The 25,073-nt window shown below is 36.2% G+C and overlaps 1 protein-coding gene and 1 long non-coding RNA gene across 2 annotated transcripts in view; one reads left to right on the forward strand and one right to left on the reverse strand.

The window, feature by feature from the left end:
* LOC142600924 (uncharacterized) overlaps positions 1–25,073 on the forward strand; it is a 782,912-nt gene that overhangs the window by 679,761 nt on the left and 78,078 nt on the right. The window lies entirely within an intron of this gene.
* CSMD1 (CUB and Sushi multiple domains 1) overlaps positions 1–25,073 on the reverse strand; it is a 1,232,729-nt gene that overhangs the window by 255,187 nt on the left and 952,469 nt on the right. Inside the window, exons 19-22 of the mRNA XM_075747278.1 lie at positions 23,725–23,841; positions 22,114–22,329; positions 20,133–20,321; positions 1,817–1,986 (exon numbers count right to left, since the gene is read on the reverse strand). Coding sequence (XP_075603393.1) covers positions 1,817–1,986; positions 20,133–20,321; positions 22,114–22,329; positions 23,725–23,841 — 692 coding nt within the window. The remainder of the gene's footprint in view (positions 1–1,816; positions 1,987–20,132; positions 20,322–22,113; positions 22,330–23,724; positions 23,842–25,073) is intronic.

Below are 25,073 nucleotides of genomic sequence, written 5' to 3' on the forward strand. Positions count from 1 at the left end.
CTGATCGAATTCTTAGTGATCCTACCTCAAACTAATAATGGTATTCTATACTTCGCAAGACATTCATGGTGGGTTGACCTTGGCACTATCAATCAATCAGGATTGTTTCTCACACTTTTTTTCCTCACTCCTCTTTCTCACATGCTACTGTGCAGCATTTTTTGCCTTTTCTTACATACATTTCCCCCAAGACACCCCCAGCTCGGCTGCGGGGCTGAGCCGTGCCCTGTGGTGGGTGGGTTGGAGCCGGCTGGAACCAGCTGTGTCCGGCACAGGGCAGCCCCGGTCTCTCCTCACAGCGGCCCCTGCAGCCCCCCCTGCCAGCACCTGCACCTGGGCACCTGCACCCAATGCAACATTACATATGTACATGTTTTCTTTAAAAACAGAGTAAGATATTCAGGTGAGGAAATGCCTAGCCCAAGGTTTATAAATATTCCTAAGCCTTAATGCATTCCTCACAAGCTGCCTGCAAGGCAGTCTTGGGGCTTTCTTCTGTGCATACACAAGATAGAAGGCTGGTGTTTATAACATATTTTGCACATATTTAGGGTACAGGTAGGAAAGAAAGCAAACTTCAGAAGCCCACAGCCCTACCAAAGCTGTGGGAAAGGTAAGCCTTTGGAGACTGTCTTAATTTCCCAACTGCTCAGACTGTAGATCTGGTCAGAGCACATGAAAATTTATTTCTGTCTCACACGCTCAGATCTCTTTCCCATGCAAAACAGGACAGGAAAGGGAAGAGGGAAAAGAGTAGATAGTATATATTTGCTTAAATTAGGCTATAACCAAAGCGTGCAACCACAGTTAAGGAACATTTCTGAATAATTTAATGAATTCAAATTGAAATGTCACACTTATTTACATAAGGAGTCTCTTAAGATCTCAAAAAAAGATAAAAGTATGGCCACCAAAATTTGATCCATAACAATAGTATCTTTAAACTCCTTGTGCATTCAGTGCAAATAGAAATAGTAAAATCAAGTTAGAAACATTGACAGCAATTTCTAACATGTTAAATGGGTTGCTGTGAGATCCCCAGAGAGCAAGTTGCTAACTGAATTCTGAATACATGGTGATTTGAAGTATCAATTAACTCTGAAAATTTAGAGACATGAATTTCAAAGAGTAATTTCATGTATGCTCAACACTTCATATGAATGTCATGATTTTCAGTACATACAAGAGCGCATCAGCTGTTATTAAGAAGAGACAGATTATGGCCATGCTGTAGAAAAGAAGAGTACATGTTCAAAATCTGTACACATTTAGGCCAAGTTTTAACAGCTACCTAAAACATAAAGAATGAAAACTACCTTCGGTAATTAGAGTTTTAGTCAATATTACAATGCTATATGTTAGCTAGCTTCTTTCTAGTCTAATGGGCAAATTAATTAATTTGGGAAAAAAAAAAAAAAAAGTTCTGTGCGAGACAAATAAGAAACTAAAAATATACCAAAAAATGTACCAAAATTAAAACCTGTCCTTTGTTAAGTAACCACTATGGCACATTTATATTACCACAAACAGAAAATAATATAGACACTTTTGTATTCCAAATCCAAGTTCACATTTTAGGCTTTCTTTTTAGATTTTAAACCAACATAAATGTAATTGAACTCTTAATGTCACCTACAGTTTCTTTGAATCTAGTATAAATAATTGAATCTAGTGTAAAGTGATGCTACCCACATAGAATGTATTCATTTTGTATGAGAAAGTGAAATGAAAATAAAAATAATTGGTGTTAAAAGTGGACTCGTTCATGCAATGTGAATGTTGAGCATGGTAGAAAGTGGAATTATTTTCTTTTTACCTTAACAATATCTCCTTCACGCAGTTGAAAGCTCCTGGCTCTAAGATGGATCCCTTTTCCAGCTTCTGTTTCAATTTTATAGATACATTCATGGTTGTTGTCATAATTAGATGGAAAATTTGGAGACAGTAATGTTCCTTCATTTCCAGAGACAATTGCTCCACACTCAGCTAAAGAAAACAGACACATTAAAAAAAAAAAAAAAAAAAAAGTGAATTATCCATTTCAAGAAAACATGGTTATTTGTAGCAATATTTAGACTCTATGAAAACTCTAACAGGCTGTCTAGGAAAAGTATGTTTCTGTTGGATTTCATCTGTAGGAGAAACTCCCAGAAACCCTACCAAAGTTGCTGTCTCCTGCATTTCACTGGGTACATTTATTATGTGCACTTAGGTGCTTTTATGTAATTCCCTTTACCTCCAATTTATCCCTTGGTCCTCCCATCAGACTCATCTATAATGCAGGTTAGCCAGATTGCACAAAAATTGGATGTTTTGTTGAAATATAGTCATTGTGGTAACATTTCAAATAAATGTAACATTGATTTCACTTACTTCTCTGTTCAGCTTTACAAATAAGTACTAGAAAAAGCAGACAATGAGCTGCTGACATAAAACAATCCAGCAATAAATTAAGACCATTCAAATATTTTCTTTTTTCTCCACCAGGAATAAAAACAAAAAGCTAAATAACAAACCAACATTTATTGACATCAGTCAGGGCCAAGCAGACAGCTCCCTTCTTTTCCAGGTATAGAGTAGGTGAGTCTTTTTCACAGCCATCTGCAGTAAGAACTTATTGACACTTTCAGGAGTAGACATTTTTGTCATTGCTCCGCAGTATAGAAAATAATAAAGTGTAGGAAGAGTGGTATATTTCAGCCCATGGGCTCAGTTTGAGTTCTGAATAAAGACTAATAAAATTATTCCAAATGTGCAATATATGTTTCAGCATGTAAATGAAAACATCCAAAGAGATAGAAAATAATGTTAGTGTACTGTTCGAACAAATATTCAAAATGCTTAGAAGTAGCCTAAAACACCACCTAAGACCCCACAGTAACAGTAACGTACTAATATTAATCTTTTTTTGTTAAAGTGGATGAGATTGATATTTATATCTCATCATTCAGTCTAAAGATAAAATATACTGTGTTAAAAACAGATTTTTGACATAAACATCATTCAGACCTCATGCAGAGTTTGGTAAAAACCTGTCAGAACATTTAAAATAATAATGAATAAATGTATAATTGTAAATCAACAGAGATTTTTTTATTGAAGATGTGATAGGTTAAAAAAATTTTGTATTTTTTCTATAAATGTTAAATAGACTTTTAGGGTTCGTAAGACATTAAAATATTCATTTTTGGAAGTGTGTGGGGTTTACAATTTTAGGTAAAACTGAGTGTAGTTTAACAAGTATATATGTAAAGAATAATTTTGAAAATATAGCGTAAAGATAGACATATTCAGCGAGAAATGTATGTTTTATATTTACAAATAAACAATCTAAAAAAAAGATTTATTTACATTTCCAAGGCCTTGACAGACATCATCAAATTCATGTGCTTCTTGCATTTGAAAAGCCTAAAACCAGTGAAATTTTCTTTATTTTAGACTTCCTCCTTTCAATAAAACTGAAGAAGAGAGGAAGAAGGAGAAAGAAAGGGAGGCAGGGAGGGATGGAGGGAAGCAGAGAAGGATGGAAGGAAAGATGAAAGAGAGGAAGAAAGGAAGCAGGCAATGAGATAGTCACAGTCTTATTCGGAGGCTTATTTCTACTCTGCATTTGGGCTCTCCTTAGGCAAAGCGAAGAAGGAAATCAATAAGTTGGCTCAGGATCTTTGATTTAACACATAAGTTAGAGTTCATTTGCTATTTTAAAGTAGAGCTTTATGTTCTTCCCTCCCTTAGGTTACTTAGGCCCTGGGCTGCATTCTATTGAACAGGGAGAAGAGCATTGGGGAATAAGAACCCCTGCCACCAAACTTCAGACAGCTGAACTCTTCCTTTGTTGGGGAGTGTGGGATGCACCAGGTATTTCTGACATGTTTAAAGTCACTTTACTTTGTCTAAATGTTTCAAAGAACTGTAGCAGACTGACAAATGAACTAGATTTTAATTTTTATACTTTGGTAAAGGATCTGTGAAATATGTGATACATATTACATATGGTTACATATATACATCTATATATATATTTGTGTGTACATGCTCATATATAGCTATTTTTGTCTTTGGTTTTTAGGAAGAAGGTGGAACTAATTGAGTTTATAAAATATAATTGAAAACAATGCCAACATGGATGCCAGATGTGTTTAGACCCATACTACTTGATGTCTTCTTGTGTTTATGACACCAGTACTTTATACAAGTCTTCTGCAGACAAGTGTTTGCCCAAGTAATGATCCATGCAAAAATATCTATGTTCCCTTAGGCTGCATTGGTATCTTATTATCTACCTCCTTCAATGAACTGGAAAATATAGAAGTAAAATGCTGAAGAGAAGACAATAAGAAAACATTATGGAAGCAAAGGGTTTTGTTTTTTTTACATAATGTTCATGCAGTATTCTACATTTTGTTTCAGTGATTGACTGTAAACCACTAAGACATATGCAGTAATAGAAAAAGTGTACAATGAGATTTTCCTTATCTAGAACTGGCCAAAATCCTTTCAATAAATCTATGTTCCAAAGTTCAAAACCATGTCAATTTAAATCTGTGAATAAAAGTACTGACCTATGAGATCAAGGATAATGAGGGTTACAAACTAAAGTTAATATAATATTATTACCCTTCTAAAGTATACTACATTTGGCAAGAAGCGGGCATGCTTTCTGCTATGAACAATTAGTCACTTACTAAATTTCAATTACATTGCAAAATTCCTCAAACTCAAGTTGGCACTTATACACCTCCAAACCATCCCATACAACCATGTTCTGTTTTCAGTGTGTACTACCCCTTCTCAAATACCTTGGAAATATTTGACAGCTGTGCAGTTTCACCAGGCCCTATCATTCCCTTTGTTATCGTGACAAAGGGTTGCTCGTGTCCTCTGACCAGTCAAGTTTCCCAGCTCATCTCATGTCAGTCAGTAAATCACTGACAGAGCCCCCAGAAAGAGGTTTCCAAAGGAAAGCAAGCCCTTCTTTGTCAACTTCCATCCCTCAATAGGAAAATTATACAAAACGTGTTACAGTTCAGGTTACGGTTTTCTTGACACTTTTTGCTAATGTTAGGATATAAATTTAAGGCCATGTCTAATTAGCTCCCCCAATTTCTTGGCCTGGATATTTAGGTGACATTTTCAGAGAAATGTTGGCCCCATCCATGGAAAGATTCCTTTCTCTCCAGACCATCGGAGCTTTTGTAGATCTGGTGTCCTAACACCAGAATGTCTTTCATTTGTGATCAATGCCCAGATATACAAAGGACCTTGTGCCCCTAAGGACTTCAGTTGAGTATTTTCCTAACTGTTCTTGCACACTGCCCTCCAGAACTGCAAGAGCTCCCTACGCATAATGAGGGACTAGAAACTCAAAAGAGCAGACATGAACAGCAATACTGAGTCTGGTCTTCTCAACAGGAAAAGCTTATGCAGTCAAAGGCATCTCTCCCCTTCAAGGCCCTAATATTTTACTCAGCAGTATAGGAAATGTCATGTTTTTTTCTTTAAAAATATCTACAATACCTGATACTGTTGCTGCTTTTTTATACAATAATTAACACTTGCAGTCAGAATGTGTGACACCTAAATTCAATTCACATTGCCTCTGGGGATTTAAACATGCATCTCCTGTGACTTCTGCTTCACATAAAGGGATTAGAAAATCAGTCACAAAGTGAGCAAATGTTGGCTAACCTCTTTAACATAAACAGGGGAGGAGGAACACTTATTCAAGGAAATTCATACATTAAACAGTTGGGAAATAAAATTCTGAAATAACCCATGAATCAACATTCACTGTTACCATGTGAGTACCAAACTACTGGACTGGAAAAACACATTCGTGTTCACTTCCATTTTCATCACCTACAATTAATCTTTAATTCTTTATGCAAAATGAAACAACAGGTTTTAGCCACATGGACAAGATCATTCTGCTAGGATATAATTTAAAATTCTTTTACAGAACCAAAGGAATGAAGCCACATTTCTTACACTGTTGATGAAAGATCAAGCGTTGAAGTTTTGCATAAGGAAGGGATATGGCTCATACACCTATGGTAACTGAAAAATAAAAACCTACCAATACTCTTGACAGATGTCATGCAACATTCCTTATATAGCACATGTGCTCTATGGGTAACTACTCATTTTAGTATACCTCAAGTTAAGCAGACAAATCTTACCATATGACCCTGAAAGAGCTCTTTAGTTCTTGGCTACAGAGGACTTTCTTTTACTCTTTCATGCTACTACTCTACTTCAATGCCTTCCAGATTCCTTCTGAGTTCCAGAGACCTGTCCTGATCTTGGGAGAATGATCTTCCTCCCCAGCCCAGAGAGATGAAAGAGAAAAGATTTCTCATGCCCCCTACATGAGAAAAAAATCTCGGATCTGTTTGTATTTTCAATTGTTAAATATAATTCACTGAATATTAACCACATGCACTGTTCCTCCAATAAAAATCAACTATATCAGTATTAGTATCTACAGGTCTTCAAATTATACAGACATTGACAGGTAAAGAATTTACCATAAGAAATAATCTTTACTTATCTTAAAGCAATTACTGTTGCTATTCTATCTGCATACTTTGATTTGCAACTTTGCCTTGGAATAATCAGTATGAATTTAAATGAACAGGTATACTATAACATATCCACTGAACGTGCTCTATGTAAATAGTATTTTCAGGACTAGCTCCTCCAGCTGTAGCCTTTAACGAAAAGGAATATATTTCATAATGCTCTTTGTCAGATTATATGTGATGTGCTTAGACTAGTATAATAGTATTAATAGAGGTACAATTTAAGAACTTAAAATCTACATAAGATATAATACATAAAAATTGCTATATAAAGATGCAGCACTGAAATATGTATTATGATGTAATACAGATCCCTTCGTTATTTTGCTTTCATACCTTTCCTTTGTTTCTATAGTAATCTATTTGATTTTTCAAGATGAAAAGTAATTTGATTCAAAGTTTCCAAGTTTTTTTACTATCAATATGTTCAGTGGCACCTAACTCCACTCTTTAGATTAAACAGAAAAGATTCAGTTGTCACTTTATCATAATGTTTATCTCAATTTACTCAGGTATTTTACATATATTTTGTGGCAAACCCCCCCCCAAATATAGATAATCCAAGAGATTTTTCAAGAGAGAATATGAACACAAGCCTGTTTTTAGCAAAATAGACAAACAAATAAAGAAAACTAGAATGAAATTTTATCTCATTAGATATCATAAGAAATTACAAAAAGCTTCCATTCACAAGGATAGGAGAGACTTCTCTCCTTTAGGAAGGACATAAGGGCATTGTTACAACTTGTACACAATTGTTTTGAGTCTGAAGGAGAAAGAAATAAAGGTACATTCTTGCAGAAGTAACATGAAATAGTGCCTACTGTGTTCTGACAAGATCTATAATATTAGGAGGTTGCTGTCATATTAAAAGGGTCTGATTAATTGGAATTGGACTATAAATGAAAAGTGAGGACAATTTAAATATGAAACGTCATTGAAACTGTAAAAGAATTTGATTCTAAGCACTGCAATAGAACTAAACACTCACATGTTAAAAACATCATAGCTAAACTAGTTCTCTAATTTGAAGAACTACAAAAGAACCATTCAGACATGGAAAAAAAAAAGTATTTTTATTTCCATTATAAGACATTAGATTTTAAGCATAAGTATCTTAAGAACAGGGGATACCTTTCTGATGTCCTCAGTGAATAGCTGTGCATAGAATCATAGAATGGTTTGGGTTGGAAGGAACCTCAAAGATCATCTAGTTCCAACCCCCCTGCTAGGGGCAGGGACACCCTCCACTAGACCAGGTTGCCCAAAGCCCTATCCAATCTGGCCTTGAACACTTCCAGGGAAGAGACATCCACAACTTCTCTGGGCAACCTGTTCCAGTGCCTCACCACCCTCGCAGTGAAGAATTTCTTTCTAACATCTAATCTAAATCGACCCTCCTTCAGCTTAAACCCATTAGCCCTTGTCCTGTCACTACACTCCCTCATAAACAGTCCCTCACCAGCTTTCCCGCAGGCCCCCTTCAGGTACTGGTAAGCCGCAATTAGATCTCCCTGGAGCCACCTTTTCTCCAGGCTGAACAATCCCAACTCTCTCAGCCTGTCCTCACAGGAGAGGTGCTCCAGCCCTCTGATCAGCTTCGTGGCCCTCCTCTGGACTCGCTCCAACAGCTCCATGTTTTTCTTGTACTCTGGGGCCCCCAGAGCTGGACACAGTACTCCAGGTGGGGTCTCACAAGAGTGGAGTAGAGGGGCAGGATCACCTCCCTCGACCTGCTGGTCACACCTCTCTTGATGCAGCCCAGGACATGGTTGGCTTTCTGGGCTGCAAGTGCACAATGCCGGCATCCTTAACTGAGGATGAGGAGCAAGGGATAATAACCTTCTTTAGGAATACACCCTTATGTATGCAGCACAATTGTGTTGTAACAACAGAATTGTAATGCATACTAAGTTAATGTAGCTAATTTAAATAAAAATGTGCTCATAGTGCTACAGATGTTTGTGCTTTTTTTTTCTAAATGAAGAATAAATTCTCTAAAATCTCAGTTCTCAAGGTCTTTCTACATAGTTTGGCTGTTAATGCTTAAAAAAGTTACTATAATCACATCTAAATGGCTTGTTACATAGCTTAAACTAGCATGTACTAAACGAAATTTGTTCTGTAAATGTCAGCTACTTATATGGTTCCAATTCAAATCTGCCAGACTATGGAAGTCTGCCAAACCACAGTATCCAAAAGACAAGGTCCCTTAAATTCATCTTCTTTTAAAAGAAAAAAAATCTCTATGATCCTGGTTCTATGTTTCAAAAGGTTGAAAGCAGATGAAAGCAGATTAATCTAATTCTCTATTACAACTTTTGAATCTTGTGTGCTTTTTAAAGTTAATTATATTTATTTATTATAAAATCAAAAGTATACACCTTAGAATTCAAATGTATACTCTTATTCAGTATATACCATCTATATCCACACATAAAAGGCTTTAGAGGAGGAACTGCATGCTTTATTTTCACTACAGTTTCTGAGTTGTCTGTTGTAACTTTGCTGAGGACTGCATCAGACTGGAAAATGCTACCTTATCAAACTGTTCTTTTATTCTTTTGCCATGAGAGCAATCCGTCTGGAACAGATACTTGACCTCATTCTTTGTTCTTTTGCTTAATAAAGTCACTTAAATTCTATTTACATAACTTTTTTTCTTCTTTCATTGTCTCACTTGAAATTGGATAAAAGGAAACTGCAGAGGGTAGATCTTTTGAAGATCATCAAACACTTCTTGAATATGAACACAAACTCTACAAAACAATCAAAATTCAGGAATTCTTGAAATGCTTTGAAATACAGTTCATGTAAAATGTAACGATAACTTTGTTTAATGGAAAAGTTTGCTTTATTATTTTTCTTGCATACATCTTGCTAAAAGGTTTGACAGGATTTTAAGCAGATCTCCAAAGCAGAGATCAAATAAAAGTAGTACATTGTCAGTTTAAAGGTTTCCCTGCCACAAAGCACTCTACTGAGTGCAGAATATCTTTGGTGTATTTACAAAATTGTGCAGCAGTTCATAAAATATGAGAAGAAGCTGAGCTCAGACAGTTGATAATTCTTTATGTTTCTGTTGGACAATATAGCTACCCAGTAGGATGGTCATGCAACACTACAACAAGAGCAAAGGGGATCATGGATAAAGCTGAACCAAGGATCATGTGCTCTCTATTCACATAATAGCAAAAACTTAGGGTTTCTCCACAACCGTTGATTGAGGGGTGTCTAAAGCTGAGCATATGACTTCTGCAGGGCAGACACAATACATGACTGGACTCAAGCACAGCTTCACATACAAACTCAAATGCAGTGCAAGGAGATGAAACTTCCCGTTAACTGGAATGTCGCATCAAGCCGAGGTGCACATGGAGTTTCCACACCACTGTTACACAGTATCTTAATCTTTGTAATGTCAGCAGTCTTTCATCTCCAGTTCTGCAGCCAGCCCTTCACTTGTGAGCCTTTAACCTTTCATCTACACACTGCCAGGCTGCTGTGGCAGTGCCTTCACTCTGGTGCCACAAGTGCTCTTGTTCTCACTTGGCACTGCTGAATTCAGAACCACTGTTATGCTGGATTTCTCCTAAAAAGTCACTGCCATTGATTTTTAAATCATACTGTTCTCACCCTACTTCTCACTCCTTTGCCTTGTAGCTTTTAGCTTGTAACTCTACGCTAAAATCACATCACTCCAAATCTGGTGGCTTTTGACCTGTAACTTCATATTGGAATACAGTCTAGTAGATAACAAGCAGACAATAGTTATTGTAATATATGAAAATATTACACAATAATATACATGCACAAAGCGTAACTACTATTTAGTCTGCAGCACCCACACATGTTGCATTCAGTGCTAACGGTATCATAAGCTACCAATGAGGAGCTTGAGAAGGTCTGCATAAAAAATATAACTGTATCAGGGAGAAAGCAGGAAGATGGGGCATTTTTTTTGGCATTATTATCATCATCATTGTCACCACCACCTTTACTGAAAAGATATTTGGGGATCTCTCCTTCCTTTTCCGAGCTAGTGCCTGAGGAGTGGCTTTCCCTTCTTTCTCCCTCTCCTCTTTTTTCCCTCCTTGTTTGCTTCTCTAAGATAGATTTCAAGTCAAGGTAGGTCATCAGCTATGGACTGCGCCAATAAAGCATGTGCATGTAAGCCTCTCTCACCATTCTTTAAGCAATACCTGTATGATGATGGTAAGGTTTGAACACCTCACTGAAAACCTTACTGAAATGGCTTGTTGAAAACAAACCTCTTATTCCATATTTTTTGGTACTATTCCATTGCAAAGAATAATGGAATAGGAAGGGAAGGACTAAACAGCAGGTAAAGCTTTTTCTGAAGATTGCTTAATTAGTTTTCAATCCATATGCCACTGACATAAGACACTACTCAGGTTCTCAAAACAAATCCTATGACATTAATTGGCCTCAGGGGATTATTGGCAGAATCCAAGGTGAGGGCTTTTTTTTTTTTTTTTTACATTTTTTTTCTACTCTTTTTAGTATCACTGATAATGAGTTATGAAGATAACACCCCTACATTATTTGTCTTATCAAGAAAAAATGTTTAGCATACACAACCTGAAATGTATAAAGCAAGCAAAAGGGTGACCTGAGGCAATCATTATTCCTTCTGACTATAGGTGACTAAAATTTCATACCAGGTCTCATGTTCAGGTGATTAAGGTCTCATACAAATCACTCCCTCTTTTCATTTTGAAAATAGTCAGAGTGCCCACTATGCACCAGCTGAACACAGGTAGTGTTTCCTGAATATTAAAGTTTCAGTTTTGAAATAGAGACAACTCAAACCTGTAATTACTATATTGCATCATATTTTGAAGTTTTTATACAGTAAGACTCAAACACTAACTTGAACAAATCTTCAATGTTCTGTCAAATATTAACAGAAAAAAGAGGGGTTAAAAAAACACCTTTCAATTGTATTTATAAAAATACAATATTATAAGATAAAGAAATAGAAATTATTAAAAATCTATTAAATAACTTTATTAAATATGTTGTATGAAATAGAAAACCTAAAGATTTAACAATTTAAATGTCGAATATTAAAGCATTTAAACATAGAGTTCTGAAACACAGTGCAGCCTAGATACTGTCTGAAGATTCAGAGATTCAACTAATGATGTTATAGAAGATTTCTGGCTCATGAGCAGCTCTTAAATGAGAGCTCTCTCTGCCTAAACACTAGCTGAAAATGAATAGCAATTTTCAGACTTAGTTCGACTTCTCAAAGGTGAACTCAAATTCAAATTTTATGTTACAGAGAATTTAAAGAAAACAATGAATGCCAGATCTCAAGGGACTCACAGAAATCTCCAGTGCTATTCAGGCTAACAAGGTTCCCACTTATGTTTCAATCTTGATGGAAATGAACTCAATGCTATAACATGACAAACTATATTAATTATAATTGATGAATTTGCAATGAATACTAACTAAACTATTAAAAAGAAACAGCTTATTAAAGAGTGTCAGCAATTTATTGTAGCTCTCTATCATTAATTATTCATGTAGTATTTATTATAACAATATGATAAATTAATGTGATATTAATGTGAATACCAGTGAACAATACCTCAGTGAAGATTTTACTCAACTACTGTATTAATGCATCATTAAAAATCAAGTGCCATGTAAAATTTAATAAAGGAGCAACACCACTTAAATATGAAATGGAAACATTAAATAGCTGTTTATTTTCAGCTTTATCCTTTAAGTTTTTCACATCTTGCTTTAGGAACACTCCATACAGTTGAAATGACTAATGGGCGACAGTAAAGTAATGCAGGTTACAAACCAAACCATAAAAAAAAAAAAAAAAAAGAAGAAGAAGAAAAGAAAAACACTCAAAACTAAGTTTATTGTATTCATGTGTTATACTTGATCTCTATGCAATGTTTACCATGAAAGGCCAATTTGAACTGAATATAGTGTACACTGTATAGTGCACAAATAATATTTTCATGATATAGCCTAGGTACAATTTATCGCAGTTTCTTAAGGAGATAGTGAGCAGTGAAAACCCGGACAAGTAGACAGAAGGAGTGTGCAAATCAGGTAATAGAATGAAAATAGAATGAAAATCCTGGAAAGCAGAGTTGAAGAACATATCTTCTGTGATCTAATCATAGAATCATAGAATATCCTGAGTTGGAAGGGACCTGTAAGGATCATCGAGTCCAACTCCTGGCTCCACACAGGACCAGCCAAATCAGAGCATATGACTGAGAGCATTGTCCAGACACTTCTTGATTTTTGTTTCTAATAAACACACATTTATTGTATTGAACCTCTCAGAGATTAACAAATCCAGCAGGGTGAACTAATGATTTCTGAAATGTGTTTTGAAAAGAGAAGGTACCTACACTTGGGCACTGTACCTTGCAATTCATTGTAAATGTGTTTGCTCAGGTTTCTACCCATTGCCTGCAATAACCAGTGAACAGTGCATCTTTAGCAAGTAGGAAGGAAAGACTGAAATGTCTCCCCTCTTTCAGAATTTCATCTGAAATTCTGGTGCATTTAGTGCACCATAAAGGAATGCCAAAAGTAAAAGGCTCATTCCTCACCTGTTAGAGGATCACTGCAAATGATAAGGTCACATTTCAAAAGTACTTAGGAGATGATTTAGGTGTATATCAGATGCATGAGTTCGCTGCTGCAATCTAAGCTCCCTTCTCTCTCCCTCAGCCTCTACTTATCAGCTACCAATCTCTGGAAATGTGTATACTCACCAGCTATCTTGTTTCATGTCATAATTCTGCTTTTGCACATACCCTACTCTGCCCAGCCTGAGAAGATGTTTGCCACTGGTACCCAAAAAATGAAGCGAAGCAGCATCTAACTTCGCTCAGTACTGACTCAGTACTGCCTTTGGAACAGGCTGCCCGGGGGAGTGGTTGAGTCATCATTCTTGGAGGCATTTAAAAGATACATAGATGTGGCCTTAGGGACATAGAATCATAGAATGGTTTGGGTTAGAAGGAACCTTAAAGATCATCTAGTTCCAACCCCCCTGCTGCGGGCAGGGACACTCTCCACTAGACCACGTTGCCCAAAGCCCTATCCAATCTGGCCTTGAACACTTCCAGGGAAGAGACATCCACAACTTCTCTGGGCAACCTGTTCCAGTGCCTCACCACCCTCACAGTGAAGAATTTGTTTCTAACATCTAATCTAAATCGACCCTCCTTCAGCTTAAACCCATTAGCCCTTGTCCTGTCACTACACTCCCTCATAAACAGTCCCTCACCAGCTTTCCCGCAGGCCCCCTTCAGGTACTGGTAAGCCGCAATTAGATCTCCCTGGAGCCACCTTTTCTCCAGGCTGAACAATCCCAACTCTCTCAGCCTGTCCTCAGAGGAGAGGTGCTCCAGCCCTCTGACCATCTTCGTGGCTCTCCTCTGGACTCTCTAGCTCCATGTCTCTCTTGTACTGGGGTCTCCAGAGCTGGATGCAGTACTCCAGGTGGGGTCTCACAAGAGCAGAGTAGAGGGGCAGGATCACCTCCCTCGACCTGCTGGTCACGCCTCTTTTGATGCAGCCCAGGACACGGCTGGCTTTCTGGGCTGCAAGTGTGCATTCGCTGGTTCATGTTGAGCTTCTCATCAGTACCACCAAGTCCTTCTCCTCAGGGCTGCTTTCAATCCATTCCTCGCCCAGCCCATAGTTGTGCTTGGGATTGCGCCGACCCATGTGCAGGACCTTGCACTTGGCCTTCTTCAACTTCATGCAGCTCGCATGGGCCCACCTCTCCAGCCTGTCAAGGTTCCTCTGGATGGAATCTCTTCCCTCCAGCGTGTGGACCACACCACACAGCTTGGTGTCATCAGCAAACTTGCCAAGGGTGCACTCAATCCCGCTGTCCATGTTGCCGACAAAGATGTTGAACAGTGCCGATCCCAGTACTGACCCTATGAGGAACACCACTCGTCCCTGTTCTCCACTTGGACATTGAGCCATTGACCACAACTCTTTGAGTGTGATCATCCAGCCAATTCCTTATCCACCGGCTAGTCCACCTAGTTTAGTGGTGGACTTGGCAGTGCTATATTAACGGTTGGACTCAATGATCTTAAAGGTCTTTTCCAACCTAAATGATTCTATGATTCTTGTGACAAAGCCATGCCAGTGTGCAAAAGGGAATATGAAATTCATGAGGCTAGGAACAGCATTCTGCACTGCAGCATGACAATGAAACCTTTGGAGTATGGCACTCAGCTGGGAGAATGTATACATTGTGGGGAGCTGGAGCATCTTCTGGATTCAAGATCTATTTCTACTGTACATTGTGTTTGTTCATTGAGTTGTTACATTCAATTTTTTTAAAAATAAAAATATTATAATAATGCTTCTTCTCTTAACCTACTCCTTTTTTAACAGTAGTACAATCTCAACACAGGGTGGTAGAAAGCTCCTGACTAGTTCGACTTAAAGCAAATTGGAAGGTAAGAAAAGTATGACTAAAAGCATAGTCCTTGTTTGCTAGATGAGATCTAGGAAATGTGCCTTAGTAACAGATTTCTCAGACAAATTGTGTGGTTCCTGTTTAAAAGGCTAGTGAAGGCAACAAGATAGCAGCCAAAACCTGATTGTGATGATCTCCTTTTGGTGGACATTAGCCTCAGCATCAGGGACTTCAACAGACTAAGGAGTTGTTCCACCTCATCTCTGGACCCCAATATACACCAAGATTCTGAGATTCACACAGTTTTAGGGATGCGCAGAAATGCACTAGGCTGCCTAGTAGCTTTACTCTTGGCTCTGTACTCTAGGGGGACCAACTCACTAAAAGCTGGGCTTTGTCCTCAGGAGAAAGTAGTCAACTGTGAAATGTAAATGAAACTGTAATAGAATTGTGTAATTATAGGTAGAGAAAAAAAGAGCTATTGCTGGAAGGAAGAAGTAAGAAGAATATGTATCCACACTCTTGGGCAAATTTTGTTCACACAGCCATGAAATAAGTATAAATGTATATTTACATTTGCAACTATGTAAAACCAAGCGACATAATGGGAATAAATTATATATATGGCAGTAGTGTCAATCGATCGTAACAACAATTAGTAATCAAACACATGTTTTTGAAAAAAATATTTTTTTCTGAAAAACACTGGAATAATAATTGAAGCAATAATAAAAAAACAATGAAAAATAACACAAGATGAGATGTCAATGAATGAAAGGGAAAGAAATTGTTTTCTGTTTTCAATCTCAACTAGACAAAAGATAATCAGGAGAAGCTTGTCTGTACTCCAGTAGCTTGGTTTTTACCCACGCACAAACATACCAACAAACACAAACCCAGTAATTTTAAATGATAATTAAATTATTCAGAAGTAAATTTGGGATATTAAACTTACAACACATAGACAAACATGCCAATTATAGTAACGTGCCAGATGACAATGTTAACAACCTTATAGGTGACAAGCTGTTTCAGAATAGTAAAAAACCCAGATGCCTATTTCAGTACTCTCAAACCTAAAGATATGGGTTATTTTAGAGACATTTTAGTGCCATTTATTTTTGAAGACTCTGTGCATGTTTATTTTCCAGGTAGCCTTGTGTCAGGATTGCTAAGAGGATATTTCTACCTTGACATTATCTATAGAAATGTTCTCCTAATTCCATTAATTCTGTCCATCACACAAAATAGCAAAGTAGCAGAGTGTTTCTCTCTCTCAGTTCCCCTGAATATCGCATTCCTCTCAGTTACAGTAAATTTTGAGGAGAGGAGTAAAAGAGGACACTGTGAATGTACATTTAGACAACATATCTCAAAGAACAGTTATATAAAGGTAGCCAGCCAGTTTTTTTCCTTCAAAAGACTATGTCCTTTTGTTGTGGGTAACTGGAGAAAAGCCTTACTGTAGGATACTGGCTGGAGTGAGTCACTAGTTAAGTAAAGACCACAGGATAGCTCATCCAAATGCAACCACTGTGTCTAGGAAGACAGGAAACAGTTAGTACTCTTCTGTGAAAAGTGACTGAAGTGTCTCATCCACAGATATCAACTACTAGCACATTTGACAGGGAAGCCATCATTGTTATTTGAGTGCGTTTGAGGAAGCTCTTACAGGAAATGAAATTTCTTTATGGCTGACCTCACTACCTTTCTTTTACACAATTCAATGTAGAATGTGAAATTCTTTGTGAGGAAATTGGCAGCCTCAGTGTTTCTACAGTTGGTATAAAGAGGTGGAAGGAAGGGATCTTCCTGAAAAGCCACATCACGTCAATGTAAGCAGAGAATTCACCAGACAGCTAAGGTATGGGGAATTGCTTTCATAGGAGAAGCACAGCTTTAAGAGAAAAACAAAACAAAACAAACAAACAAAACCAAAACAACCACCACCAACAAAAAAGTTTGATCTCCCAAGATGGGGGAAATTTGACACCACCTTGGGTAATTGTTATGTCTGTTCTTTAAACAGCACAAAGGTAGTCAGCCCTAAGGGTGTGAATCTTCTCCACTCTTTTAAATTGTTAGCTGTAAAGCTCTTTTCATCAAATAGTAGCAAGTAGGTGGCTGTAGGCACAAACTGCTTTCTATTCAGGATGGAGAGATCCAACTGGAAGACACATTTAGAAATGATGACCCAAAGAGAAACTCTAAGTAGAGTCTTCAAAACTCTGATGAGCTGTAGTAATTCTGCATAATCATTTGAGGTGCATGGCTGAGATAAACATTGTGATCATTCTAATCGAAAAGACAAGAGAGCGAAGGGTTGACACAGGGAAATAAGATTTACAAGGACACCTGTTTATGAATGTCTATCTGATTTTGCAGATAGACTTGGCAGCGTCTTTTTTCTGTGAAAAGGAAGCTCCTTACTGAAGAAGATGGGATGTTGCCTTATTCTGAGAGCCAATCAACTTCCAGGCACTCAGATTAACACCTTTGAAGTTCAGTTCATCTACCTGCACAGCATGAAGAGAAGGCCAGTGAAAATGATGATAATGCAGTCTCTATGGAACTCAAAGTCTTGGACTAAAAATGCCAGTGTCATGATGTTAGGCTAACCATATCTCCCAAGCTCTGCTTTTGCCTTACCTGGAAAATAACTCCTAAAAGGAGAAGAAATGGTGGAAAGGCACAAATGGTTCTCTGACCAGGAAAATTTCAGAACATGTTGGAGAAGAACCCTGGAGGAAGGACTTGAAATGATTTACTTGGTTGGAGAAGGGTGAATGGCAATACCTTTGGAAACTCTAATGGTTTGTTGTTTTTTTTCACCAGTAGATGAAACTGAGTACTATTTCTGTGATACAAATCCGTATGTGCTTGTTTATAAATTAAATGCAATTAAATCTGAAGGGCTTTCATCCTGAATCTGATAAAAAGAATCATGAAAGTATACATTGACATGTGTCCTAGAAGGACCAAAAAATCCTTGTTGATATCTAAAGGTTGGTGTGTATATATCATATAGATGAGTTTGGTAGGTGTGGAAATGATAATGAGGAAGAAATAATCAAGAGGCTATTGAACCAAGTAAAGTACTTAGGAATTTTTGCCACTGAGTTGAGACTAGATTTAACTTCTGAATGTACACTCTAAAGCCAGCAGATTTCAGGACAAGTAGTTTCTTTTCACTCTTTTGAGAAAGACCTTTGTGTGACCTCCTCTCGAAGGTAAGAGGATATCTTCACCCCTAATGTCTTAGGTGCTATGGCAACAAGAAAAGTTCTGCTTATATGGTACAGAGATCCTCCTCGAGAGCAGCTTGAAAGTCCAAAGGATTCACTAAATGCATTTCTCAGAAACTACAAGTGATTTCAAGACTGAAATTTTATACCTTCAACCTCTAATCTTTGTCTAGAAAGTCTAGAAATCCCTCCTAAAGCATACCATCTTTCCATCTATACTATATGCAGTATCAATTCACTTTTCAGAGATTAGATTATCTCAGAATAGAGAAATAATAGCACACAGGTATGTAGCAGAAATGGGAATTCAAAGTAGGTCCAACGAAACATAAATGCAAGTAACCAAAGATGATATGTGCTGGATCACAGAAGTACTTTAGCTCTGGAAGTGACCTCTTGGCCACAAGGCTTCATACTTGCACTAGCAAGGTATATGATAAAGTAGCAATAAAGATGTTGAGGCGAGACAATAGGAACAAGCAGGCCAACTGGGACACTTTCATCAATGGCTGTCTATAAATAAATAAATAAATAAACAAATAAATGGAAGTAATTCCTCTATTTAGGCATCTAAATGGTGCCCAGAAACTGATTCATCTCACTATAAAATAGGTACTTAAATCTACTGACTTTATTGACTTAGCTATCTGTAATTAGAGCTTGAAATTCTTGCTCACATATATGCAATGACACTGCAAACAGTCAAATTTAGATGTTTGGATCTGGATCTGAGTCCCATCCACTATAAAATACCTGCAGACTGAGAACCTCTGCTCACAACCCATAGTAATGGAACTAGTTAAATTCCTGGTACATGACAGCTGGAGATGGACACATAGCTGTCCTCTGGGGAGTTAGATAATGAATTTGTAACCTCTCACTTTAATACCACTTTGTGTCTTCTAGTAATTTGTCATAATATCCAGTCATCTTAAAGTCTTCTAGGACTGTATTTGGGGTTTGGGGGGGTTCTATATTGTTTGGGGTTTTGGTGTTGGGTTTTTCTAAGACAGAGACTATCATTATTTAAATACACAAGTATTTTTCCCTTAACATCCCTTCAAAACAAGCAAAAGAAACAAGCCAAAGCTGAGTTTCTCCCTTAATGAAATAAAATCTTATTTAAAACAAGAACCCTCTTAAGGAAATCCATTTAGAGGTGTGTGGAACTATTTGACATTTTAGAAGCATTATGTCAACAGTATCTGATCAGATTCACTTCACATGGTGGTGATAAAGCCATCTCACAAATCAAATACAGCAACAGTACAAATTTTATAAAATCCAGTCCCAGAGCTTTTCCCTGAAAAGAACTGTTGACTTGATTTGAGCTTACAGTTACTGATTTTTAACAACAGTACATTAATTTTAAAAATTACAGTTTACAATGCTGTAATACAGTTTATAGTTTATAAACTGTAAAAAAAAACAGTGTAGTTTTACAAGAATAAAAACACAATATGAAAAAAAACACCCTTAAAACCAGATGGGGTCTCTAACAAAGGGTATTTTCACCTAAAAGCTCTAAGCATTGTTTCTTTACCCTGAAAGACAAAGTAAGAAATTTATATCTTAATTACAGCAAATATACAGTTCAATAATTAAATTTACAATTTATCACACAAGACATTTTGATCTTATTTTGTATCACAGTTCTAACTATTCCTCTTTCTTATTTTCATTCTCTAAGTAAAAGAGACATGCATTACTTAAATATTGCACTGACTTTAAGGTTTGTACAGCTTGGGGATCAATGTTGTCAACCCAAGCCCTTTGTTCTCTAGCCAGTATTCTGACACATGCCATGTGCTATTAACGATTTGATGAATGAAATGAAAGCATGTGACCACCTACCCACACACCTTGGCAGAGGTGCACTCCACACACGCCGACCACCTCCCAGGCAGGTAAGTTTATTAGCACCTTCCAGGCGATATCCAGGGAAACAAGAAAATATCAAGGAATCTCCAACACCAAAATGAAAACCAATTCGCCTACTGAAGGCAGGAACACCAGGATCATCACATGGCTCCAGATCATATTCTGTAGACAGTAAAATATAATCTATAAATAAATGGGACAAGTTGTCCTCATGGGGAAAAAACAAAAAAGCTTACCAAGAGGTCACTTAGAAGAGAGACACTTCTGATAACTGTTAAGAAAAGCCATTTTCTAAACTGTTTGCCTCAGAGGTTGGTAGAAGGTAGGATCACATCCACTCCACATGGAGAAAGAACTCCATTTAGTCAGGGGAAGAAACTTACCCAAAGCTTCTGAATGAGTGTTTAAACAACTAACTTACTGAATAAAACAAAATAAAGAATCTTTCCTTATAGTAACTGCCTTGTGGGAAGGTCCTAAATAGTAGAAGGAATCTGTAAACCACATCAGTTTCTGCTGGTAAAAATTGGAAGTTGTGAAAACACATGATCTACTGCCTCTTTTCAGCACTATAAAGGCTGGGGTAGACATGGATATACCCTGTGACAGACCTTTAGGCACCTGGAAATTTTCCTGAAAAATTTCTGTGTTAGATGACATTCAAAACAGGTTAACATCTTCTCACTAAATAATTCTTACTATGGAGAAATACATTCGGATTGTGTGAATATAAGAAAACAGACTCACCTATTTGTGTCACAAAATTAATGTACCTGATATTTCTCAAAATATTTACTTAATATAAATGATGGCATATGATGGCTCTCTGTGTGTTGCAGATAGGGCATAAACCTTTGCTGATGTTTGAAAAATTCTGTGATGCACATATTTTGTTACTCTAGTTTTTCCCCTTGCATCCATAATGATATTTTGTGTATTTTTCTACAAGTTACCTAGCCCCCTACCATTTTGAGTTATTTATAAATAAACTATCAGAGATATAATTTAATATTCACATTTACATTCCAAGCTTGCAAAACTGCTGACCTCTGATTTGGCTAGTGCAAAGTCTCCAGAACAAATGTAATCTAACATTTGATATGAGTAAATCCAACATTATTGCTCTACTCAGTGAGGGTTGGGTGCTGGTTTTTTTCCCCCTTTTTTAAATAAGTAAGCTAAATGAGATACATTATTCATAAATAGCATGGTCGCCTGTAAACATTGCCAGATCTCAACAAAACTTATTAATTGTTTATCCATTCTTGAAAAATTATTTAAGAGGGTTGTATATATGACTTCCTTATGTACTTCTTCCACAGAATATCCACGTGCATCTCAACTAGCAGTTGATTCATTCATATACATATCTGTAAATATTCTAAAGTCCAGTAATAGAGATAGGCAAAGAAAATGTATTTTATATGTTGTCTAGTTTTAGAAGACTGTAAATAAGAAGCAATAACTTAATTTTTTCAGTTATTTTAGAGGAATTTGGAAAAATTGTCAGAACTTCTTTATATATCAACAGCTAATAATTTTTAGGTATACATTTCCTATTCCAGAGTCAGTCTTCAAATTCGACTCCTTTGTGACTCTGAATTAGAACACTACCGCTAACTTACAGTTTCTATACTGCCTTTAATAAACCAGTACCAGTTAGTTTCTTTTTTCTGAAGCAGTACCTTTTATGTTTGTACTTTTTGTCCCTTTAATTTTTCTTGAAACTTCTTTTTCACACTGTTGATGGTTCTCTGAGAGCAGGGAAAACTTTTTAAAACATCCTTCTCAATCTGTTAGCCACCTTTATAAACCTTAGCCAGTCTTCTACGATAGACGTTATACAATTTCTATTGACTTTTTTTACTAGTCCTTCCTAATGTTTTTGCTATCTACAAGTAAAAATATTATCTGGAAACAGTTTCTGGATATTTAGCAGAATGGAATTTCTTACCTGAAAATGTTATGTTGAAGCCTTCATAAGAAATTGAAAAATCAGATATGAATCGAAGCTGTGCAGTAAAATTTCCAAAGAGGCCAGCTGTAATTGTAGGGGGTAAGACTGAGCCAGTTAACCTGGCTACTGGTTCTGTGAAGCTGCCATCTTCAGTGATGAGCAAATAGTCATGAGAGCTCTCAAGATGAAAGGTATGAAAAACCAGTTGTACACCTTTAAAAACATTAAAAAGGAGCAAAAGAAAAGCATTTAATAGGAAGTTTTCCCCCTCCTTTATACACAGGTGACACAGAAAATAAATACTATATTATACGGAAAGATTTTTCGAAAAAGTCACACATGGAATCAAAACCTGAAATTCAGAAAATAAAACTTACAGAAAGCACATAGGCTCAACCAATCAATACGTGCATTTGGATGTTTGTTTAGCTTACTGTAAATCAATAGCCTCCATAAGAAAATTGATGGGATTCAGTGTTGTTTATAGACAGCACTCTGAAAATCTAAATTTGTATTGTATAGATTTTATTCAAGTTCTTCTATGTCTCATTTATAATCTCTACAAACTAGGAGACATACTTTAATTGGCTCAGATTTTGTATTCATGTTTTATTTTTGCATTTCCTCCAGTACAATTCTGGTTTTTACTCTAAATTTCAGGGAAGTGCCCATACACAAGGACAAAGCAGATACAAGTTTTATGTATGGTCTTCCATATAAACAGATTGATATTTTCTGGGATCAGTCCTTTACTCAAGTCATGACCGGTTTTTTCAGTTGCCAACTTCCAGTCCAGCAATGAATTAAATTTTGAATTACCATTAGATTTTCAAATACAATTACTTACTGTGCAGAACAACATTCTTCTTAGAAAGTCTTCTCATATATTTTACATTTAAAATGCCATAGGAGTTTTAAACAAAAATCCAGTCCGTGAGAAGACTTTAAACAGTAGAAACTTCCAATATACTTCTCGGACTATCACAAATAACAAAGACTTTTCTTGTCATATAAAGGAGATTGAGGAATATTTTTATTATGTTTTGATTCAGTGGTATGTAACACATCATCAGTACTTTCTAGGCTTTTTTTTCCTTAGTTCTTTCATGCATTTCCCTAACCGATAAGCTCCCAAGCTTGATTGTGTATCCAAATGTTACTCTATATAGAATATAAAGATATATAATTTTTGGCCCTAATGATTTAAGTCTGAAATCTAAGGTTACTAATACACGGATCAAATCCACTTTTTCATGCTTAATAATCAAGAAGAGCTATCAACAAGGTCCTGACAGCTTTCACTGAAAAATTTAGTGCTACTTAACAAGTAACTATTATTTTCATATATTTTATCCCTTCTACTTTCTGCCCACTTTTCTAAGAGAGACTGAAACACACTTCCTCTGGGAACTGATAAAAGACTGTTTCTTTTGCAAAATAAAAACAAACTAGAAACACCACATTCAGAGGTATTTATTTTGGGACTTCTTCCTCAAAAGAATGTCAGAAAGCACTCAATTCATAAAAGGTATTTTATTGAGTTTGTGTGTTTAAATTTTTTAAACACAGACATTACATATACACATACAATTCATATTAGATTCTTACCCTTGCCATGTGACACTTCAATAGTCCAAGTGCAGTTTAGAGAGTTTGGATAAAAATCAGGAAAACCTGGAGAAAGAACAGTTCCACTCTTCCCATGAATATAGCCACCGCATAAAGCTTGACAAGAGAAAAAAAGGAGGGAAAAAACCAACAAAAGTCACCCTGATTTTTATTAAAAAGAAAGCAGTTCACTTTTTTGAACTACCTTTAAAATTAAAAAAGGGTCAAGTATTAAAAGTTAATTTAGCCAAAGCCATGACATTCACATTTGACAACAATTTGTTTATTCCTAAATTGGTCCTTGAAAGGGAGTTTATTTTTCATCTACAGTCTCTCCTGTTAGTTTGCAGAATACAAAAAAAAAGTAAAATTTTGTTCCAGAATATTGCAAGTACTAATTCCTATTTCACTAGTATTTAAGATTTTTTTTTGTGAACTAACTAAAAAACGCAAATGTCTTGCAGCTATTTTTCTCACACTACATATTTAGAAAGGTATATATTTAATTCCATTTTTATAAAACAAAAATATTAAGAAACAAAATGGGTTTTTTTCAAACACTAGGAAAAAATCCTGTATTTTCCTCTTTCAAAGATTCAGATTGTCCAATTATAAATAATTTATTTGGAACTGAATATTTTGAAAGACAGAAGAACTACACTAGAAAATATTTTATGCATACCAGCATTTGCTAAACTAGGCTGCTCAAATTTGCATAGCAAATTAATTAAAGTTTAAGATTTGCATGCTGAATTGCTCACTGATCTTATAAATTCAGCATGGCTGTGATTTTCACTCATCTGTTGTTGTCCAGCTTTTTATGTTGTTTTTTAAAAATTTTAATAAAATAAATATTTATCAATAAAACAACAAAGCCTTAAGATGCTTTTAGTCTTCTTCCTCACATAAAGGCTATACTTTGCCATATCTAGATGGCAAATATACATGACAAAATGTTCAACAAACTTGCAGTACTTGCATGTAAATGTATATATAAAATATATATGTATACATACAAACATGCTGGCATTATATCCACAGGTTTGTTTTTTTCATTTCTTATTAGACTAATGTGTTTGTCAAAGTTTTTAATGGTTTTTGAATTTATATATTATATATATTTATAAGTACATAGAAGAAAAGGAAATGTTTCTAGCATGGTTTTGCATGCGTATATTTCTGCACATAAGCATGAATGAGAATATGCATTGCTAAAAACACAGTAAATATATGGTTGATAACATTACTTAATAATAAATAACATAACTACAGATATCAGGTTCGTAATGCCAGAAATGAACGGCACTATACATTCAATCAAAATCCCTCTTATTCTGTAAACATCACAG

This window comes from Balearica regulorum, chromosome 3 (genome assembly GCF_011004875.1).
Source record: "Balearica regulorum gibbericeps isolate bBalReg1 chromosome 3, bBalReg1.pri, whole genome shotgun sequence".
In the NCBI taxonomy this organism is placed as follows: domain Eukaryota; kingdom Metazoa; phylum Chordata; class Aves; order Gruiformes; family Gruidae; genus Balearica; species Balearica regulorum.